Source organism: Plectropomus leopardus, chromosome 6 (assembly GCF_026936395.1).
Source record: "Plectropomus leopardus strain MGB_pleo_1.0 chromosome 6, ASM2693639v1, whole genome shotgun sequence".
In the NCBI taxonomy this organism is placed as follows: Eukaryota; Metazoa; Chordata; class Actinopteri; order Perciformes; family Serranidae; genus Plectropomus; species Plectropomus leopardus.
In genome coordinates this window covers 23354618-23373092 of record NC_142181.1, presented here as the reverse complement: position 1 = coordinate 23373092, position 18475 = coordinate 23354618, and the positions used below count along the sequence as shown (strand labels likewise).

The window sequence follows — 18475 nt, the reverse complement described above, 5'->3', positions numbered from 1 at the left end:
TTTCTTGTGAATCAGTCATCCTGACATAAAACTGCATGAATAATTCAGTTGTTATGGGCCCTTATGTTTGCAGAGCAGCATGAAATATTGAATAACAGATCAGCAATGGCACTGGAGCTGCCTAAGCTCTGTCCTTGCTATAAAAGACTTGTCTGGCTGGTTACAGTCTCCCCTACATAGCTTATTTACATTGTGTTAAAAGAATTTGAGTGAAGAATTCATCCTCTTGTTTCACTTTGCACAAAATATCATCTATGGCTTTTAATTTTTGTCATGTTGAGGCAGTAAGTGACTGTCATCCACAAAAAAATAGTACAAACAAGCCACTGGCCATAAAATTTATATGCAGACTAAATGTTCAGCCAGTTAACAGCAGCGTAGGAGAGGACACAGATGGGAGTTCCCACTTTGTGAGTCTGCTCTTTTCCATTCTTCAACGCAAAAAATGTGGATAAAACATGCACTGCAACATTTTGAACACCTGTATCACTGATATCGTGTACAATATTGCATGACTTGACTTGAGTTGTATTGACTTAACATTAGGAGACATGCACCCTCATGAAAATATTGTATGTCTTGGACAGGCGAGACATGTTGCTGATAGTCAGCAAATGAGGACCTCTAGTGGATAAAATCTTTTGCACAATCACGTGAACGTGGATAAAAAGTATGATGGCTGCAGGCCGATCAAAGTAGCTCAGATTTCCTTTCCCTGATCCTCCAGTTCTCAGATGTGTTCCCCAAGCTGATTGGGACATGTAATTCTTGCAGACATAAACTACACATGAAAAACTTCAGTAGAGGCAGTAGGGTCAGCTCACAGAACATACTGCAGGCCATGTGTGAGTTGTATGTTTAAACAAAAGGATTAACCAAAACTATTCCAAGAATTTATTTGATGAAATTACAGACGGATGATGTTTTATATACACGAAAGGGAAACATCACTGTAACAAATCAGACCACTGCTGCTAACCATGATGGCCTGTTCTACTTTATTTTATTTCATTTTTATATTTTTTTGAGAATATAATAAAATTAAATGTCTTTAATATTAGCCTAAGGCGCGTTCTTAAAGTGTCACACGTTTTCTGTAAAATCAAATAAGACTTTGGTTATACTGAGATCACATCAGTTGTTTGGCTTCCGGTACATTGCTTGGCGGTATTGTGACATTCTTAAACAGACGAAGAAGAACAACTTCCGTTTAGGCGGTGATGGGGACCGGAAATAAACAAAAGCAGACAAGCTCAGAGGAGGGAACAGATGCTACAGCGGGAAACGTCCAGACTCGTAAGAAACATTAACAAAACTTAATGCATCACAAGTATCTGAAACATCGGTGTGCGATTATATATTCGCCATTAAGACGTCAAATCATGTTTCATGTTTAAACGGTTAAAAATGATGATAAGCTGTTTAAAAAGTGCGACAAAGTATCTGTGACAGGTCCAGCGTTAGCTCGACTGTTAGCCAAAATACTAACCATAACATGAACACAGTATACTAAGATTGATATACTAAGATTAATGTGCTGTCAGCTACATCCTGGGTTCTTTTAACAGAATACAGTTGGGGATAAAAACGAATACTGATGTTTTTTTTAGGTTATGTAACCTTCAGCTGTAAAGATTGATTATAACTTGTCAGCTAACTTGAGCTAACGTCGATCAAATCGTTTTTTAAAGTTTGTTAGTCTGTTTTTTTTAATTTACAGCTACCTTTAGCACTGAATGCTAAACAGTGAAATCGCTCCTTCACTAAGGTGTAGTAGCACACAGTTTTAGAGCTGCAAAGGTCAATTAATCGACTCTGCAACTGTTTTGCTAAGCAGTTAATCGCTTACGCCTTTTTTTTTTACATGCACAGATTATTATATTTCCAGCTTTTTAAAAGTGAGAGTTTGCCTATAATGAATTTCATATTTTTGAGTTTGGCAATGATGTTATTGATAGGACACAAATTTGACATTCGAGGAGGTTACTGTAGACCATGAGATATGTTTTAAACTACTCTGATGACCAAACGATTAGTTGAGAGAAAACAATCTACAAGTTAACTCTTTCGAAATCCGAGCAAACTGGCTTGGTTTCCTCCAAAAATTACAGGAATACAGCAAATAAAGAAAATTACATGAAAATAGGAAAAAAAAGGTTAAAAAGCAAAATGAGAACATTACCTTAAGGAAGTGCTAAAATAAAATAAAATAAGTATGTGTTTTTCAGTAGCATTATTTTAAATAAATAATTATACATGTAGTATCCTGTTTTTCTTTTCTATTATTATTATTTTTTAAATAAAATCAAATTATCTCCCCACAGCTAATTTTCAAGTCAATCTCTCGTCATTTTGTCACCTTTTTTTTTTTTTTGCAATTTACGGGACATTTCTTACCAAGTTGCACATTGCCTTTACCCCTATGTTTTCAAAAGAAATCAAACCACTTTTAGTTTCAGGTCCTAGAAGTTTAAATGGCATTAACTAAACAGATGTTGATCCAGGATCTAAGGATTTAATCTGTAACAAAAATTATCATAAGTTGGACCCTGATACAGTGTATTTTTTGTCTCTCTGTTAAATGTTTATTGCTGTATCTTTTTCTGTTTAGGTGGTCAGGATTGTGTGCAGCAGCAGCAGCTGAGTGCACAGTGATCACCATCATGATGACAACCAAGAGACTTTACAAGTTTGAGGTGTGGTGCGAGTGGGCTTCATGTGACTTCCGTGGCCACACCATGGAGGAGCTGAGTGATCACATGTCACTGCATTTAAAGGACTACCTGGGAGAGAGTGATGCCTTAGAAGAGCTTGGTAAGTGAGGAGGATACAGGACAAATGCAAGGGGTCAGGTTTAGTCATTCTAACCTTCACATGGTCAGGACGTCCCATTAAGCTCAAGAACTGTTTTACACAAGAGACCATAGCACAACTGAATGTATAATTTTGCTGAAGAGATACGACAGCATCAAAAACAATCACAGAAGTTCAGTATTTACCTGTGGGGTGTCATGATTTAATGATTTAATCAGTCCTGGGATCTCGTTTGTTATATGTCCTTGGGAGCAGTTGTAAGTTAGATCAAGATGTTTTGAGGTAAAATGAGCATCATGTGTGCACATATATTCATAGTCAAATAAAGACATGATTGTCACTGGCAGAACGCTTTCCTACTACTCACGAGACAAATCATTGTCACATTGTCACCTCAGAAACAAACAGATTTTCTGCCTGTAGTGGAACTCTTAATAATTCTGTGTACAAACCGATAAACAGAAAATTGACAATGATGACACTGAGTAACATTTAATTAACCCATAGTGGTTCAAAACCCTTTTAGGCACTTGTTATAATAATTTTAGATTAGAATGACACATCTAGTGTCCAGTATCTCATTTTAGGTACTGTTGTGGCATTAAGAAGCACTGTTGCCATGAACTGCTGCATCTGAAACATGCCGTGATCAAGTGTGTGGTTTTCATGCTCAGATTGTGTGACAAATTATTTGTGCTTCTTCGCGATGCAACTACTATTTTTTGCCCAAATCATTTTTGCCTCATCTGTGCCCAAGCCTCCAGCAGTTTCTCCAATGTTTGATTGAATTTTTCTGTAAGAGTTAAACAGAAGCATTGCCAACTAGGTCTTCTCAGTGATCGACAATGACTTGTTACTCTGGATTAGATGTTGTTGGACTTTGAGCTGCACTAACGGACTAGGCAACAGCTTGTCTGGTTTAGTTACATTGTATATATTAGTGACATAAAGGTTTTTGTTTATAAATTCTCAGGCAGTTGCTCGGTGCTACTCAGTTAAACCTTGATATACTCTCTGTATGTACTGTAATAATTGTCCTTTCTTCAATGCAGTAATTTCTCCTTCCATCTTTTTGTGTAGATGAGTATGCTTGTCTCTGGAATGGTTGTGAATTTCTATCCATGGGTAGCCCTAGAGAGCTGGAGGTCCATGCTTACTTCCACAACTACCACGGTAAGCTCAAGTTCATCGGGTCACAGCTGCTCAAGTCCCGTCCTGATTTGCCCAGCTGCAACCAAGGCTTGCACAGCAACAACCTGGTTCCTGAAGGATCAGATGGATACGTTTGCCAGTGGGAGCACTGCGATGTGGGTATTTTTAAGTTTTTTCTCTATCTGCCATCGAATGATTGGTAGCACTGTTATTATAGAATTTATAGAATTTAATTTTTTGTCTTTATTTAGAGTTCATTCAACAATCCTGAGTGGTTCTATCGACATGTGGACAATCACGTTGAGAGTGCAGAACCACAGTCCCTCCTGCAACAACAGCAGGCGGCTCTCTTCTGCCGCTGGACAGGTATGATTGAGCAAGAGGAGGCCAAAGAGATGTTCCCTGTATGTCTGACTCTATGACTAACTTTGTCTGTACCTCACGTTTCTACGACAGGCTGTGATGCTTTCTTCAAAATCAGATACCGTTTGAGAGAACACATGCGGAGCCACACTCAGGAGAGACTAGTAGCATGTCCGACATGTGGCAGCATGTTCTCCAGCAACACAAAGTTGTTTGACCACCTACACAGACAGGCCGAGCCTATTGGTGAGAAGGACACTTCATTTTTCGAGGATGATGATGTGCTATATGTATTGCATAAATTCTGACCTCTGCACGTTTTCCTGTTTCATTTGAACAGAGTCACTGGTGTGTGAACATTGTGGCAAAGCTTTTTCCAGTGAGAGGCTTTTGAGGGATCATGTTCGTCAGCATGGTAATCATTTTCTACAACTCTAATCTTTTCTTTTTAAAGATTATTTTTTGGCGTTTTTGCAGTTATTTGACAGGACAGAATGTAAGCATGTGAGGGGTAGACAGAGAGGATGTCATGCAGCAATGGGCCACGAGCTGGAAGCGAACCCGCGGCTACTGCAGCAAGGCAATTGCCTTTGTACATGGGGCACCTGCTCCACCCACTGAACTACCAGGCGCCCTAACGACTCAAATCTTAACAGGCAGCCACGATAATATTGGCATGTCATCGTTATCGGCAGATATTGGCTTTAAAATGAAATATGGGAATCAGCCAATACGCTGATTTCTGCTGATATCACAAACCTTTTTTTTTTTTGGGGGGGAACATGTACAAAACATCGACCCTTAGTATTTTTTTCATTTTGCACCATGAATGCAAAATGAAAATAAATACATTGAAAAAAGCATTGTATTTTATGTCCCCATCTGCTGGTGGGCCATCATGACAAGAGTATGCATAATATAATATTAATTCCACTACAAAGGAGTCTTGATGATTGCGAAAATTAGGTTGAGATAAAAAGTGCAAATATTGATATCGGTATTGGTTATCAGCACAATTAGTTGTTTTTATATTGGCATATCATATACTGGCAAAGAATCCAATGTTTTGCGCCACTAAATATTATATTGACGTTGCTTCATTTTCATGAATGCTTTGGTCTGTGAGGTCAAATTCTAATTATTGTCTTTTTGACATTGTAATTATGATTTTTCCTCTTACTTCCAGTGAATCAGGTGAAATGTCCTTTCTGTGATATGACCTGCACCACTTTGGCAGCTTTGAAGATCCACATCCGATTCCGCCACTGCGATGAGCGACCTTTCCCATGTGACTTCTGTGACAAGAGGTAGACCTTCAACAACAGCTAATTAGATTTTTTTAGCTGCGCCTTAGCAAAATCAGAGCTCGGAAATAGTTTGTAAGATGTTGGTAGGGTTACTTATAAAATATATTCCACTACAGATCACTCAATACATGCCCTAAAATGCAACTTGTAAAGTATTCCTTTAGATTACTCAAATCTATTGATATGTTCTAAATACTTTTTGGAGTACTTCAGACTCACCTTACCTAGCACATTTGTGTGGTTCTTATTTCCATGCAGAAAACACACGACATGCATCTAGCCTGCCAATGCGCTGCACAAACTAATACAAAAATCAGTTCATGGGAAATGCCTCATATGAATTTTGCTCCATGTCCTAACAGCAAACGAGTGTCCCCTCTGAATCCATTTAGTATGCATTTCTTCAACTTATGAATCAGATTTACTTTGTCCATTGCAGAATTTTCAATGCAGGTGGCAAGAATAAATAGAAACAGGGTGTCAAACAAAAGTTCAGCTCAGAATAGCAGCACTGCATTGTTTGCAGCAAGTAAGAACAAGAACAAAAAACAGTGCATTCAAACCGATGTTCGCTTGTGATGCACTCAGTTAGTACTTGCTGTAAAGGGAAAAACAAGAAGTAATACCCTTAAATAATTTGTTTTTAAAGGCAGTAACTGTATTCAGAATACTGCAAATTTAAACTGTAACTGTAATGTAATACTCTTACTCCTATTTTGTATTTGATTGTATTCAGTTACTCCCCAACAGTGAAAACAACCCCTTTTAAATTATGTCTTCAGGTAAATTTGGCATTCATAAACATCAAGAAATCAAGTTAGCTTTTAAAATAAAAACATTTATATTTAAACTGATGTATCATCAAAGTTATCACTCATTACCTATTTGTACGTAAGTCAACTTTACAACCACTTATGAGTTTAAAACAAATCTAGTTATTGAAGACAGAAATATCAATAGAAGAGATTGACATTGCCTAGTTGCCTTTAAGTTCGTTAACATCTTCTTTCTTCCATCCTCTGTCATTTTTTCCCAGAACGTTACCTGCTCCTTTGGATACGTTTACTGTACATCAACATCTGCTCAATATGGAAACAAATAGGAGCTTTACCATAGAACTATGAAAATATAGCTTTTATGGAGGGCTTTCCTTATCGTTACCCTTTCTCTTTTCATTGATTACCAAACAATGGCAAAGCAATTTAGTTACTAATTAATTCAGTATTTTGGCATTCTCTCATGTCTTTAAGGATCTTTTGTATATTTTTTAACCAATCTTATTTGCAGAAAATCTTTGGCTCTTTTACATGTTACAAATACGAATAAAATCATAATGTAATACGAACGCAACTTTTAAAATCTGTACATTTGAATCTGCTTTTCACATATTTCTGTATTGGACTCATCAGCATCATGAAATCATGTTATTATATATATTCTTACAGATTTAAGAACCCGCGCGATCTTCAAAAGCACACAGAGGTTCATAATGAGGGGACTGTGTATCACTGCACAGTGGAGGGTTGTGATTATTCCTGTTACTCATTCCAAACGATGAGCCACCACTTCAAGAGAGTGCACGAGGTTTGTCAGATCATCATTACAACCTGCTGCATCCTTGCTGACAGTTATTGTTGTTTTTATTATTACATAATGTTTACCAACAGGTCGGGGGCATGTCAAAGTATAAATGCCATATCTGCGATAAGGTCTTTTCCTGGTGTTACACTCTCACACTTCACCTCCGCAAGAAGCATGAGCTGAAATGGCCCTCTGGACATTCTCGCTTTAGGTAACAGCCGACTACTCTTTACCCATTTTTGTAGACTTGCTTTTATGTGATGTAGTCTGCTTAATATAATCTTGTCTATTTTGTCTTTTAATTTATTCTTTTATTCTGTCTTGATTGAGCTTAATCTGATTGTGATGATCATCATTGTTGTTATTATTACTGTTCTGTGTTTACAGCTTATCATTATTATTATCATCATCCATCCATTCATCTCTTCAAAAAGTACCACTTCTTAGATCCATTATTTGTGTAATGTAATAAAGTAAATAAAGTATTTAGAAGTAAAGACTGAAATAATAAATGTTTTATATGTGGCTGTTCCATGTGCTTTCTTCACAGATACAGGAAGGATGTAGACGGCTTCCTAAAACTAAACATGGTGCGTTTTGAGACCGTTGAAGTGACAAAGGAGATCATGAAAAACATGGCCAAAAAGCCACAGAGCCTTCGGAAGAGCCAGAGAACCAGCAGCCGGAACAAGAGACCGGCAGTCGCACCAGAGAGCGGCCGAAGCTCTCCTGCAGGCTCCTCATCGCCCTCCTCCAGCTCCTCCTCCTCGGACTCCACAGAGCTCTCTGGAGGTGAGGACGTTTCGTCTCAGCCGAGCCCCAGAGGCAGTGACTCTCCTGTCTATTGTGTCATGAGCACAATCCCTCACATTGAGGAGGAGCCTGGAGGATTATCTCAGGAGGACTGTGAAGGCAGCGGGACATCCGGAGCGGTCCAGGCCCTGACGGAGGTTGCGAGGGGCCTGGGCATGGATGTGGTGTGATTCCTGCACGCTGCACTGCATCCATCATAGGCGCTCTTGTAGCTGTTATGCATATTATTAATTTGCCTCTTGTAGTGTATTTTGCTGTAGAGCAGCCAGTGGAGACTTTTTTGTGGTCTCCTGTGTTTTTAGAGTGGTGCTACATGGAGGTGTTTTTTTCTTCACTGCTTTTGGGGACCACATTGTCATCATCGCAGCTATTATTAACTCTGTTGCCTCAGCTTGGCTTCGTGACGCCTCCCGTCTGCTAATTCTGCTAATCATTCTCATAACGCTACGATGAATGACAAGACTTAAAAAGCACTACAAAGCTAGTTTTATGAAATGTTCTTTACGTGATCTTTACACACTGCGTCCCATTCCCTGTGATATTTCCATGATGTTGCCTGACAGAAGATTTCAGAAGACATTATCTTTTATGGTAGCCTTTGAATTTCACTTGATTTTATTGTTACAAATGCAAAATACATTTTTGATACAAAAAGTAAGCTTTCCTCACTTTGGATTATATTGTTTTTTCTTAGTCACACTTGTTGTAGGGATGGCAATGTTAGTTTGTCAGTTGATCCACCACTTTGGTCCAGATGAGATACCATCTGTCCTGACTTTTAATCTAGCGCCATCATCAGGTCAAAAATGTAAATTTGACCAGTGCTTTGGTTTATTACCAAAAATAATGGCATTTCCATTAGCCTCAGCTGTAATTTGCATTTACTTCTAGTTAGCAAATGTTAGCACACACACTGTGCCTGTTTTTTATTTTATTCATTTATTTTTCTGAGCACTGAGAGTTGAAAAATGCTTTGGTTTTAAGTTTGGTTAAAAAGCTTCAGCTGCTCTTCACTGTCACTTTTGACCCAGCTGTGGGCTGGCTGTTTTCTGAGGAGCGCCTGGCATTATCAGCTGTGGAAAAAAGCTTTGGAGGACACATTTATCTTGTACAGAAGCATTCATCTCTCAACTCGGCTGATTTTTGGTTTTAGGTTTACAGATTTACATTTTTTAAACCTTTTCTTTCTCCAAACATAAATTAAACTAAACTAAACTAATTCAAAAGTAAACAAGCACAAGCATTTTTAATATATTTAATTTAAAAATTAGTAATGAAATAAATAAACAAGGGGATAATTTCAGCCCAAGTATGACTTTAAAGTTGCCAAAATCCATCCAAGATATTAATGTCAAATGTCAGGACCATCATGCTTTATTAAGAACTAAATGCTGCTAATTTAAGCTGTTCTAGTGTGAAGAGTTATGTTGTTAAAGGTATACTATGCAGGAATTGTGGGTTACTGTTACCCCAGACTGGCATTTCCCACATTTTTTTGTTTTTTCGTCATCCTGAACACTACAAAAATTACTGAGTTGGGTTACTTTTGTTTTAGTCTGTACATTGATCTGTAGAAAAATCCTGCGTAATATACCGTTAATGACTTGAGACATTATTCAAAAGTTTCCCATTTTCTCAGATGGTACTATGAATGCCTGATGGCTGTCACTGCTGCTCTCCCTCTTCTCATGCACGCCCTGGTGACTCAGGGTCCCATGTGGGATGCTGCCAAGTAGCCAAGATGATGGAGATGACCGTTTTCATGTTGTGATTGTACAAACTCCCTCCCTGTAAGGTACACAGTCTCCTGCTGCCTCAGAGCCAGAGGGAAATAAAAAGGAGGTGTAAAGCAACCATGGAAAGCCTCTTTTTGCCTCTGCACTACAAGAGGTATCCTGATCGCTTTGCAGGTATTAAGTGAATAGTCCTGTCGGATGTTTTTTCTCGGGTGGAGATGCATTCTCTTGTGAACGTCCCACATTTGCTGCCATGATGCAGTTTGGTAAGGATGCATTTCAGCTCCTGGACAAGAGATGAGTCCCCCAGGAGTTCTGGTAACATTACATCTACTACTGTTAGGATAAACAACAGACAAATCACCTCTGTTTATATGTTGCAGTGGCATGGTGTGTGGAGATGGGTGTGTATGTCTGGACGGAGATGTATCAGTGTGCAAAGTCCTCAAAGAAGCAGAATGGTGAGCTACAATTTCCTGCTTCACCCTTTTTACTTTAACGGAGCTGTCAAACTCGAGCTGCCTTTTCCTGCTGTCAGGTTCAGGAGCAATCATTTGATCCCAAGATATGTCTCCAAGACATAAATCCCATGTTGTTTCAACATGTTGGACCCTGTGTTTCTCCTTCTCATGTTTCTCTTTCTGCTGCAGGCTCGGCATGTGTTCCAGTTTCTCCCTCTTGGTGGTATGGTAATGGTGAGGCGCTGGTGAAGATGTGTAAAGGTTAGTGGGATAACTAACTCATTAATGTTTGCATATGTAGAGTGTCCACATGGAGGATCAACAAAATGAGAAGCAGAATAGCTTTAGCAATAACATGATACTTAAACAGGTAATACTGTTGCTAAAAGCATAGATGGATTACTGAACTGGTCTACAGGGCACATGTCCATGGCACCCCCTGGCTTACACCTGCTATATGTCACTAAAATGAACACATACTGACAAGGAGGAAACTCAAAACGTCCTCAAAGAGACACAAAAGAACTACAAAAGAGGCAAAACAGACAAAAAGCAACACATAATGATTAAAAACAACAAGCCAACAAGCCCCCCCCCCCAAAAAAAACCTAAACCAATATGATAACAAAGACACACAAAACTACCACAAAGTGACAAAATTATCAAAAGGCCCCACAAAATTACCTCACAGAGGAACGAAACAACTACAAAGAGAAAATCACTACAAAAAGGGGCAAAATTTCCAAAAACGACAAAACGTTATAGTGTTATCTAGAAAAAAAAAATTCTACAAAATTACAGCAAAAATACACTAAACAACTTCAAGGAGACACAAAATAACTACAAAAAGGAAAAAAAATAAACCCAGAAAAAGATGCAAAACAATAAAAAAAGACAATATGGTTATAAAGGGATACAAAATTACTACAAAATATCAAAACAATGAACTCTCCCCTACAAAATCTACAAAGTTACCTCTAAAACAACTACAGACAGACACAAAATAACTACAAAAATTGGCAAAACAGCCAAAAAGATACAAAATGACTAAATCAACAGCAACAAAAAGCAAAATCACCACAAAGTCTATCACAGGCCCATTGTCTCATTATCCGCTCACGGCTTTAAGTGTTTCTGAAACGATGGCTTTAAGCTCACCGATATCTGAGCGTACGTAGAAGGGCTGGTCTGATTCCTTTTGTTGCACTCTCTCAGGTTGACTGTTGGAAGGGTACTCGGGTGTCTGTTCTCGATGGAGGCTGTTGGGTTTCTGCTGCATTGTCTTTTAAAAACAGTTTGTAAAGCACAAAATTAGTTTTGGATTAAAAAAATCAGAGGAGTCCAAAATGTTAAAGGACATTTTTCTATATATTTAGCTCCTTAAAATTGAGTTTGTACATGTTGTCTGCCAACTGAAAGTCACTGTATAAACCTTTTACACTTTTTAATAAGACAAATAAAAATAAATAACACACACACACACACACACACACACACACACACACACACACACACACACACACACACACACACACACACACACACACCAAATCCACTTTAACTGACTTAAATCCCAGAACTGTCTAAGTAAATACGTTTATGTCACTAAAATTTTGATGTCTTTGATAACCACCTTGAGTTGTTTGTGGTAATAAATCTTCCATGCGATACTGACGTGCATTGCGCTCCATCTCCCTCGTTTCTGAAAAAAATGTATAAACATTTTGCAACAAACTGTTAGTGGTGATTCAGTTATTAAATAATTCTATCCATCATAAGTAAGCACTGACTTTTAAAAAGCTAACAGAAGTGAGGCAGTAGTTTCATGTCAGTGCTGATTGATGCATGTTGGACTTACTGTTGACCTGACAAGCTTCTGTGCTGCTCTATGAAACGCTGTGACAGGAGCAAAAGAGGGCCCTGCTGCTCCTCTGGGGAGGTGCCTGTCGAACTGAAGCAAGATGTGAAAGGGATTAACTTGAAAATATTCTTAGTGACACTTTGTTTAAAAGTATGGTAGAAATAACATTAATGTGGCTTTAGATGGGAATCGGTAAAGTTGTGAATTAAATCACTAAATGTAACAACATGGTATCTTCTTACGTTAGAGTCCTGCGTTCCCATTGGAGCAGGTGGGATGGTCAAGGGTTGGTGCAGGATGGGAGTGAGGGCATACTGGTGAGTGTGCTGGTGCATGTGAAGACGTTGATGAACCAGACTGAAGTGGACTGCTGAAGTACGAGAAAGGATGGTTTATTCTAGAGCAGAGGTTTTTTTTTAAGTCTGACAGTTTGAGCAGCACCTAAACTTGAGCTTTCTTTTCTTAGTGTATAATTTTTGTTTATATTTTGGCATATTGGCACTGTTAAATGCATGCTGAATTAGCTATTATTAGTTCTTGTTTTCAGTGTTTCAGTGGACAACTATCACTGGATTACTTTGACATGAAAGAACGTAAAAAAAACAAAACAAAACATAGCTTACAAACATTAGCTTGCTGATTTATGGACATTTTTTGGAGGTCACAACTGAATCTAAAAAATGTATTTATCATGTCAATTTTAACAAAGACATGCTGCATCTTATAGGGACATTTCAGATTTTTTTAAGTGGGTTTGTATGTGCTACATATTCATAGTGTTTTACATACAGTAGTGTCAGTCGGCACATCCTCAGCTTTGAGAAACAGGCTGGAGCTCGGACACAGGGCAGCAGCAAAACAAATTTTAGGCACCCAAAAAAAGTCTCACTTAAAAAAAACAGTAACAGTTTATGTGTACACTATAATGTGAGCATTTTCACTGCTTAATCTTCCTGTCAGACAGCTCAGTCTAATGGGGAAGGTGTGAATGTCTTCACTTCCCCATCTTTGCTCTAATCGAATCTCCAGAGTACATTGACATAAACGGCTATATTACCGCTACCGCTGCCTCAGTCACTTAGTTTCCATTGTTGTGTGACTTTTTTGAGTTATAACTAACCCTTTTAAACACCAGAGTCACACAAAAAGACAAACAAAATAACTGTTGAGGCATCAGTTGACCAGCCGCTCCTGTGCTCAGCGATGTTAAATCACTATTTTAGTCAATGGAGGCTGTGTTTAAAGAAAGCGATATAATGGCTTCAGTTGGAAATCACTGTCTGACATTAGGCTAAAGCAGTAAAAATACTCTTAATATAGCGAACACGTAAAATTATATTTATATTTTAAGGTAGGACTTTTTTTAGGTGGCTAAAATACATTTTGCTGTTGACCCCTCCACAGCAGCACATTCCCCAGCTCCCGTTTTGGACTCTGGCTTTCTCCAAACTGGAGAAGTGTCACTTGACACCTACTGTGTGTAATATACCAACTATGGATAAAAAACCCATACAGCCCCACTTCAAAATATCTAAATTGTTCCTTTGAACAAAATGCTGGAAGCAGAGATCAAATCTTGTAACTGGAGGGTCATACCAGACTGTGGAGTGTGTTTCGGGGCTCGAGGTAATTGAATTGGCGGGTCCTGGCATAAATGAGGCTGGTTGAAAGGCAACTGGTTGCACTGGTTTGATGTAATGTGTAGCTCAGTACTGGCAAGATGGAGCTTTTCTTGTCCAGGAAAAAGGTAATATAGTAACCAAACACCACTGGGCTCATGGATCTATTTCTAGATCTGAGATTGACTTTACAGTCCACACACAAACAGCATGAATCATGAAAAAGAATTATTATTATTAAAATAATTCAAAGAATTATAAACACTATTATGTCTTACACCTTGTTTTTTTTTCAGAATACCAGTACGTAAACATTTAAAAAAAAAAAAAAATGTAAAGATTATTTTTTTGGCATTTTTGCTTTTATTAGCTAGGACAGGAGATTGCTAGCGTGAAGGGGGGAGAGAAAGAGGGGATGACATGCAGCAAAGGGCCACAAGCTGGACTGCTGCAGCAAGGACACTGCCTTCATTTATGGGGCGCCTGCTTTAACCACTGAGCCACCTAACACCCTGTACATAAATATTTTTAAGAATACAAAATGTAAAACATACACTATTACCTTCAGATAATTCTCTTTGGAAATCACAGGCAAATGACAGTATCTTGTTAGATCGCATTATAGACTGTAATCCAGTTGAGGGACCCAGTGTGCAAATCCCTTTAATTAATTTAGAATCCATCCGTTCCAAGGACACGTGATTAATAATGCTGTTAGTGAGCACGGTAATACAGTATATCTGTGTTGAATCTAAACTAAAGAAGGGGCTACAAGAGGAATGTACTGTGTTGTGATTTGCTTAAGCCAAAGTCTTAGGAAGTCTTGAGTAGTGGTGGTTCAGTAATTGAATTGTTCCAAAAGGAATCACAGATACATAAAGATGTTTCAGAGCTCTTTCTTGCTTGTGGGTGCTGTTTGTGTCACTTAACCTCTCCAGGCCACAGCAATCCATTATCCTGATCCCTCCTTTCTCATAAAGACAAGATTAGCGGGAGGTTACACAGCCTATGTTCTCCAAATTTCGTCCATGTCAGCGTGCCACAGAAATCTCTTAATCTCATAAAGGAGCTGTTTGTTAGGAGCACAAACAGAGTGAATGGGCCATCAGAGACGGCTGGCTGTGTCATCTGAGAGTACTTGCCTCTGAGATAAATCAAACTCCATCAAACTGTAAATTTCCTGAGATATTTTGATGCCATTATCCATCCTCAGTAGATCTCAGGTATCAGAAGTTAACAGATTGTAGTTAGTAAAATTAGTAGCAGATGAGTATTACACTTTGATACTTCCGAAAGAATTTGAAGCTCCAGTGAGTAATTGTTTAAAAAAAAAAAAAAAAAAAAAAGATTCGGCAGCAATTCTTTTAACCATGAAGTTGCTATTGAGAGCCAAAATTGTAAAAATGTATGGTTACAGCTTCTCAAACGTTAATGCAACACAACAGTAATTTTTTTGAAAGAGGTATTAAATCATGGCTAAATGAGGAACATTGTTCTCTCGCTTAATATCAGACACACCAGTATTTTGTAATTTGTGTGGATTTATTTCTGTGTTTATATTTGTAGATGTATTTTCATCTCTTTCTACTATTTTAGCATTTAAAAAGCCCTTTGTGGATATATTGCAATTTAGTTTGCTACGAACACCAAACATACCACGCCTAGTTGTTGTGCATACAGGTACACTTCTAATGAAGTTAACGCAACGCAACGTAACGTTTCTTAGTGTAAGGTAACGTAGTGTGGCTTGCATAGCCTTTATGTAACGTTGTGTAACATAGTGTTTCTCAGCTCAACATAGATATACAAACTACTTACATGCAAACTAAATGAATGTCATGCAATGTTATGAATTTTGAACTATTGTCTTATAGAGCAAACTTTTTAATAGACAATTTGGTAGTAAGTGATTTACCAGCAGCCCTAAAACAGTTGCAACACCAATGCACAGTTAATAGTCACGAAGTGATTAAATAGTTCCATATTTGGTATGACATTGGAGGGCCAAAAAAATTTACCAGACATCATTCTCGAAAAATAATTATGAATTAATTTGCAGGTAAGATTTTAAGCAAGATGTTTGACCTGCTTATCATTTTTGACCCATTTCACTGCGTAATATATCTAAATAAAAAAATAATTTTCTGTGTATGTCTCTTACCTGCAGCAAAGGGAATGTCTAGACTTCTAATGTCTGATGGTTATTATCCAGTGAATAACATCCAGCTCCTCCAGCCAACAAAGTCAGAAGATAAAGACGCGTAGTATATCTTCCCTCGTATTTAAATATCAGCCACATTAACAAGAGAATGAGTCCTGTTTGTTGTCGCTCTGCGGAACCTGAACACTGACTTCAGTTCAGCAGGAACCACCTGTTGCTGTGAGCCAGTGTCAGCTTTCTGCCGCCCCTTAGTCAATTAGTCAGTGTTACTTACCAACACCAAGAAAGACCATTAACTACTCCTAATGGCTTAAACTGATCCCATCAGCTCCGTAAAGACAGCTTATGTGGCAACAGGAGGGGTTTTCAAATCTGACATAAAAATACACAAACACGCCTCCATATCCATAAATATTTTCCCTATGTATCTTAATACTCTTTGTGCCTATTTCTCAAAAGTCCTTTATGTTTTTAGTTTGGGGTATTTTTTCATTTTTGTAATTATTATAAAATTATAAAAAAAAAAAAAATTGGAGTATACTTAATTCTGTCACCATTTCAGCGTAAACACAACACTATAAAAACCTACCAAGAACTCACATGTAGACAATTATTATGACAAGAAAATTCAATTGAATTGCACTGTCAGAGCTTACTCTGTGCACGCAGCTTTATTATAAAATACAGAACCCTAAAATCAGTTAATTTAATGCTTCAATTCCTCTTTGTTTTGTAGGAATAAAGGACAAGCTGATAAAATATGACTTAAATCAGTCAGCAGTTCACCGCCTTGATAATTATTGTATTTTTTTTATCCTTTTTACTGAGTAAAGCGTCTTTCAGTTTCTTGACAAGTGTTCTATAAATAATATGTATTATTAATTAATTTCAGAAGTAAAATCTAAAGGTAGGGTAGATAGCCTTTAGGTCGGACATATACTTGCTGTTTATCCTTATGTTCGCTGAGCATTTTTGTATATTGCCTATGTGATGCGTGTTACCGGGGGCTACCTCTAGAGGGCACACAAGAGAGCTCAGGCCGTATGCACTTACCGGATGTGTCGAATGTAAACAACATATACATGGCAACACTCAAGAAGGTTTCTATCACGATAATGCTAAGATCACATCTGCTCTGCTCCTAAACTGCCCCTGATGTTAATATGCCTACTGCATATTGCTCCTGTTTTGCATTAATTTTTGAAGATGCGCACAGCCAACCCGCCAAACTGCGTGGCGATATGTGTCAGCCATCATGTGTACGCCTATGTGTAGTTAAGAGCAACATTATCTCCAGCCTTATCGACCCTCAGGAAAATTTGTTTTGAAATTCTACATGTGTTCCTGTTTCTCACAGACAAAAAAAAATTAATGATGATGAACATAACACGGGGCTTACCTTTTGTTTCTCAACAATCAAACAGAGTTTTTTCTCTTTTTTTCCTCATTTAAAGGCACACATAACTCTTCGCTTTTCTCTTACCAAAGTCAGTTTGCTGACTCAAAATATATAAACTCCCAATATAGCTTTAATGTTTGGGTTTCCCTGTTAGGTGCTTTTAATTCTTTAAATTCTGCGATTTGGCTTGAGCTTGTTGTCCTGAATTGCCCCAGACAAATTGGGCTACCCTTTAATTGGATCCCATTAAGCGGAACATAAGACGGTGATTGGATGAGGCTTTGGGATGACATGTTCTCCTTGATTAGCTAATTCCATTCTCACTAACCATCCAAATCCTGTTAGTATGGGCAGTGTTAGAGCTGCTGCTCTGTCGAAGAACAGTGTTCACCCGGCTGCGAACCATTACCCTTTATAAGTCACAATTCACTTGTGTGCCAAGACCATTTGGACAACCTAAAGCAGGAATTACAATGGAAGTTATAGTAGGTATTGTAGGTATTGTATTATTGTTCATGCACAGCTATTAACATGTCATCGTTGTATTCTTAAGTGACTTTAGCTCCACAAATAAATCATCTTGGTCATTATTAATGCTCAATATTACCATATTGCAAACATTTGAATGTCAGTGAGTAGGCGCTACAACATTTTGTTGTTTATTACAGAAAAACCAACAATAAATTTGAGAATTCAGAAAAAGTGAGAATGTTAACATGCACAACATATTCTGTACTATGCTTTTATACAAAAAAAGACAATATTCCTGCTAGCTGTTTACATGGCAAATAAACCTGAATGTACCAATAATATGCCAATACAGGGGGGACTCCTGGCGATGTGATCCACCTCAGGGGCTCTCTGTTCATTCTCCAGGATTGCAGCTGACACAGCCATAGGAGAAGGCGGACGCAGGTCAGAGCATTCAGCAGCAAACAGACATAAACACAACTACAGACACATGATAAAATTGACAAACTTGTTGTTACTTACCAACAATGTATACAGTTAACACTTTTACTCTGTGCCACCCCCTGGGATCACTCAAAATGTCATTGTGGAATGCCCTAACTCACCATGTAACACCCTCATCTTGCCTGTATGGAAACCAAAGGGGGGCTGGAGACCAGTTCAAAGACCCGAGGGGAGTAACGGTAGCTGTTCAAAACCCAGCCCAAACTTTCCCAAATGTTGAAGCACTACTTTCA

General features: G+C 38.2%; 2 protein-coding genes across 2 annotated transcripts; one reads left to right on the top strand and one right to left on the bottom strand.

Annotated features, from left to right (window-relative positions):
* Window positions 1–1179: 1179 nt before the first annotated feature.
* LOC121943207 (histone H4 transcription factor) lies at window positions 1180–8688 on the top strand. Its single transcript, XM_042486673.2, has 10 exons — window positions 1180–1296; window positions 2612–2814; window positions 3895–4121; window positions 4218–4332; window positions 4423–4575; window positions 4670–4744; window positions 5516–5636; window positions 7082–7220; window positions 7304–7428; window positions 7768–8688. The coding sequence occupies exons 2-10, from the start codon at window positions 2664–2666 to the stop codon at window positions 8198–8200; spliced, it is 1539 nt and encodes a 512-aa protein (XP_042342607.1). The 5' UTR covers window positions 1180–1296; window positions 2612–2663; the 3' UTR covers window positions 8201–8688.
* A 583-nt stretch (window positions 8689–9271) lies between these two features.
* Window positions 9272–16120, bottom strand: LOC148189392 (uncharacterized). The gene is made up of 6 exons (XM_088079016.1): window positions 15869–16120; window positions 12331–12458; window positions 12086–12178; window positions 11861–11929; window positions 11386–11509; window positions 9272–10469 (listed from the first exon to the last, which is right to left on the bottom strand). Exons 2-6 carry the CDS (start codon window positions 12421–12423, stop codon window positions 9736–9738), a joined length of 1113 nt encoding a protein of 370 aa, XP_087935142.1. The 5' UTR covers window positions 12424–12458; window positions 15869–16120; the 3' UTR covers window positions 9272–9735.
* Between the last annotated feature and the right edge of the window lie 2355 nt (window positions 16121–18475).